At 45.0% G+C, this 4,509-nt stretch overlaps 1 protein-coding gene across 1 annotated transcript in view; it reads left to right on the plus strand.

The window, feature by feature from the left end:
• Positions 1-3,881, plus strand: part of sema3c (sema domain, immunoglobulin domain (Ig), short basic domain, secreted, (semaphorin) 3C) — a 99,925-nt gene extending 96,044 nt beyond the window's left edge. Inside the window, exon 18 of the mRNA XM_063217117.1 lies at positions 3,010-3,881. Coding sequence (XP_063073187.1) covers positions 3,010-3,483 — 474 coding nt within the window. The 3' untranslated portion in view covers positions 3,484-3,881. The remainder of the gene's footprint in view (positions 1-3,009) is intronic.
• The last annotated feature ends 628 nt before the right edge of the window (positions 3,882-4,509 follow it).

A 4,509-nucleotide genomic window follows, 5' to 3' on the forward strand; every position in this document is an offset into this window, starting at 1 on the left:
ACAACCAGCAGAGAGAGGTCAGCCAACATACAATATATTGTCAACAGCCCCTCGCTGTTTCACAGCCAGTGAATATTTTCTCAATTTTAAGTTATTACGTATTTTCGTTTGCACATTTTTCGATCACAAAATGTAAAAAAAAAAAATCATGCATATTGTTCGGGGAAAGGTCAACCAATGTCACTCCGTCAGCCATTCTGATGTTCTTACGTTAATGGGTTATTAGGCCTACATTGTTTTGTGCATAGTTTTTAATTGCTCAACAAAACACCTCTCTCTCGGCAAGTTTTCATTTTCTCAGATAGTTCTTGAGGTATTACGTTACTGCATTCTTTTAGTCTTTAGTCTTTTAGTTTTAGTCTTAAACTTTTTTTCGATCTTTTGCACAAATAAGCCTCACGCCCACTGTTCGAACTCTTTCTGCACTCCCTTTCAAGTTGCAACAGTGGTGGGACACAAGCTCATTATCTTTTTGTTTACTTTGTGAGTCCAAGAGCCAGATGTTCCACAGGTCAGACTTTTGGTGTGAAATCCCAGCCTGTCTGCTGAGATCGCAGCCTGTCCCGTAACTCCAGTGACGCGAAGTGACGCTCTCTGGTGTGCCGCCGACAAGAGCAGTCAGTGTCATAGGTGGTGTTCCACACGAAACAGTTTCAGATGCGATCCGTACTGTCATCCATCCTGTGCAAGATAACGAGACAGGTTCTGTCCCCCAGAGTCACATTTTAAAGGATAGCTGACACCTCCCAATATTGTCTTCTCTTCCCCTGAGTGAGAAAAGCGTTGTGTTGGTGAGCGATAGCATGTGGCTTGAAGAATAGTGCCGAGGCACCTGTGTCTTTTACAGCCTTTGACTGTCTCACTTGGCGGTTTTTTTATGGTCCACATGCCTGTAGGATGTGACTGCAGTATGTTAAGGGCACCTTGGACCGCATTGCTTCTTTCTAGTGTTATCAATGACTCAATAATACAACCCCATCAAGTCTCGATAAGGATCATACAGATGGCTGGGAGGGTCTGGACACCAATCAAACACACATGATTAGAGTGGGATTTAGGGAGTAGAGGACTTCTCGCCAAGGCCCCCATGTCGTATGATGTCAACAGAAATGAAAAGAATTACACGCTTGCTCTGTGCTAGATCTATTACAAACTTGCTCTATGCTCACTCTTAGGGCCGCTGACAGATTTGGCAGGGCCAAGGACAAAGTAATCTGAAAGAGCCCCCCACCCAATACATACAATATAATGAGGACCCAGTTCCAGGCCACCCGTTTCCCTGGGTCCAGGAAAACGGCCCCCTTTGTCACCCCTGTCAGCCTCCCTGCTTGCCTTGTTGTGTGCAAGCACATTCCATTTAACTACGTTTGATAAAAAAAAAAACGTTTTACATAGTTTATGGCGGATCATTCGGGCAGACAGATGGACAGACATCCAAATCAAACCAATAAAACTGGAAACATAACTGTAAAGGCTGGGGTAATGAGAAATGTGTGAGCACGTCATACACATAACATGTGTGAAATGCTTGGAAGGGCCATTGGACTTCTGCAATTGTCCAAGTCCAAGTGTTTGGTATTAATTTACAGTTTTTCTCGATTGCCTACACACAAGTTCTGGTACTTCACACACAATTCTCGGAACATCTCACCCATTTCCCAACTCCCCTAACCAATGTCACTGAACACTAAACACAATTCCTACTTAACACTCAAATTCCAGTTTTAAAACACACTCTTTTCATACCATTACACACAATTCTCTGGATTACACTCAATTTTCATAAAGAAAAACACTGGGTTTCTCATGGAACACACTGTCATTCACAACACTACAATCAACTGCAATACTATGTTCACTTCCTCATCACATGGGCAAACTCTCTTCATACCGGTTTACAATCTGAAATCATCACCCCATAAGGACACACATTGGATGTCAAATTGATGAAAAATGAGTGGATGCAAGGAGAAAACCCATTTGTTTAGTTTTTTAACTCAAAAATATGTTATACAAGACATAACTTTCATGTGGTTACCCAATATTTTACAATACATTAGTGCAATTTTTAAATATTTTAAAAAATATGTAAAATACATACACGTCATATTTCAGTATTTTACTACAGAAAAATACCCTCTTTAGTAAGTAGAACACTGAAGAAAATAAGTTTCTACTGTGTTTCAAGTTGAGTATAGAGGTTTTTTTTTCATAGCAATAGGCTATACAGTAATGTAATGTTTTTTTTGTACTGCCAAATAGGCAGTGGGGTTTATCTTTGTGTTGTTTTTGTGAAAAAGACATAAAAATCTTTCTGTTTCTGTTTGTGTTGTGGGAATGAAGTTTTTCCAACTTATGTCACAGTATCCATGCAATCCAGAACAAAAAAAGCCCAAGTTACTGGGAGAAATTAGTTTTACCCTGTGCCCAACAGTGTTTTAATGGGTCTGCAAATGTGTATTGTAGTGACTGTCTGTGTGTGTCATTTGACGACAATATGAGGTTTTTAGAAGAGAGTACATTGTTTTGAGACAAGACGTGCATTTTTCAGAGGTAGTGAAGAGTTTGGCCCGTTGTGTGTGAGGTTTGGAGATTTTTGTGTAGAGTTTTGAGAATTCGAAGACCGATTCCGAAAATTGTGTGTAGGCAATCGAGAAAAACTGTAATAGACTCATCATAATGAACTTTGACATGCTTGCAAGCAATACGATGATGCATTGCACAGTGTGTGTATCAAAGTTGGAAGGATAAACAGAAATTGTATTTATTCTCATCATTTCCATTTCATTTTTTTTTTTTTTTCTTTTTCTTCATCATCCAGGAGAACTTTCTACGCACTACTTGTCCTGTCTGACCATGTCTTCTAAGTTATTGTTTCTGTATGATGTACCATGTTGTAAATAGGCAGTGTACCATATTTATTTTAATATTTCTTAATTATTTAAAACAAAAAAAACCCTTTCAATTTCAATAAAACCTGTTTTGCCTTGCTTTGCCCTTCCCCCACAGGTGAAGCTGAGTGACCGCGTGGTGTCCACTGACCACGGCCTGCTGATCCGCTCGGTGCAGCCGTCCGACCAGGGCCTCTACTACTGCCTGACCACGGAGAACGGCTTCAAGCGCACCGTGGCCAAGCTGCGGCTGCGCGTGCTGAGCGAGACGCTGGTCGGCGCGCTGGTCACCAAGCAGCAGTCGCCGTGGGGCTGGGCGGCGGCGCTGCACCCCAAGGCGCTGGTGTCGGGCTTCAGCCCGGCGGACGCCCTGGCCCTGCAGCAGTACTGCAAGGAGCGCAAGCAGCTCCAGAGTCTGGCCGCCGCCTCCTCCTCCTCCTCCTCCGCCTCCTCCTTGGCCTCTGCTGCTGCGGTGGTGGATTCCAGCAGCAACATCCGCGGTGACATGGGAAAGCTGAGCAAGCTCAAGCCTCTGCTGGATAGATCCAAGAGCCGCAATCGGAGGAACCATCTGCCTGAGGAGGAGCAGTAGGAGTAGTAGGAGGAGGGGACTATAGGGGACTAGAAGGTAAGGGGTCCCTTCCATTATCCTACCTCCCGTCCTCCCTTGTGCCTGTGGTCTTGTGATGACGTCGCAGCAAGACGTCATTGACCACAGATCATTTAATATCTCACAAAAGCACCATTCAAAAGCCATTCACTCATTTGCTTTCGGGATGTTGAATGGCGAAAAGTCCCCCAAAAGATGTTGTGACTGTTGTGGTTGACAGCGGGGAAACGGGGAAATTGTTGTGTCCTCGGAGGCGGGGCTTCAGCGAAGCGCGAGGTCACAAGCACAGGTGGAGGACAGGAGGTTAGAATAATGGGATGTACACATGAGGAGGAGGGGACAAGGAGGAGGAGGAGGAAGGGGAGGAGCGATGGAATGGAATGGCGGGGGTGGGAAAAGAGAAGGGGTGGGTGGCATGGGATCTGATAGCATCGGATAGACTGGGATGGGTTGGTGGAGGAGTGGGTTCGACAGAGATGGATTAGCTAAGTCTGGGGGGGGGGGGGGGGGGGGGGGACATCTGACAGTGGGTGTAGGGGTTGGGGTGGAGGGTGGTTGGGGTGAGTCCACAGTGCCACAAGTTCACAGTGCTCAGAGCTTCAGAGGGGCCCAGAGAAAGTATGAATAGGTGCGCTAAATTTATTTTTTGTTTCGTTTTTCGATTGACTATATGGGACAAGTTGGGCATGGGAAGGAGTCATAATGATTATAAGGCCTACGGATCGCATTGACAGAGACCCACTCTGAAAACTATTCATGTTATTATATTAAAAAATCGGGGAATCTGAAACGGCATTTTTATGGGGTCCCCAAAGGTACCTTGCAGACACCCCTAGGTATGGGTTGCCATAGGATAGGGTGGTGGCCCCTAGGGGTTTGGAGGGGAGTTGGGGAACTGACTGTGCATCTCTCCTGTTCTGATTCGCTTCAGTGGACCTTTCTATAGACATTTATGTTCTGGGCCCATGCCCATGACTGCAGTGCGGCCCACACATCAGAGAACGGAGT

The sequence above is a fragment of the Engraulis encrasicolus genome, chromosome 15, assembly GCF_034702125.1.
Source record: "Engraulis encrasicolus isolate BLACKSEA-1 chromosome 15, IST_EnEncr_1.0, whole genome shotgun sequence".
Taxonomy (NCBI): domain Eukaryota; kingdom Metazoa; phylum Chordata; class Actinopteri; order Clupeiformes; family Engraulidae; genus Engraulis; species Engraulis encrasicolus.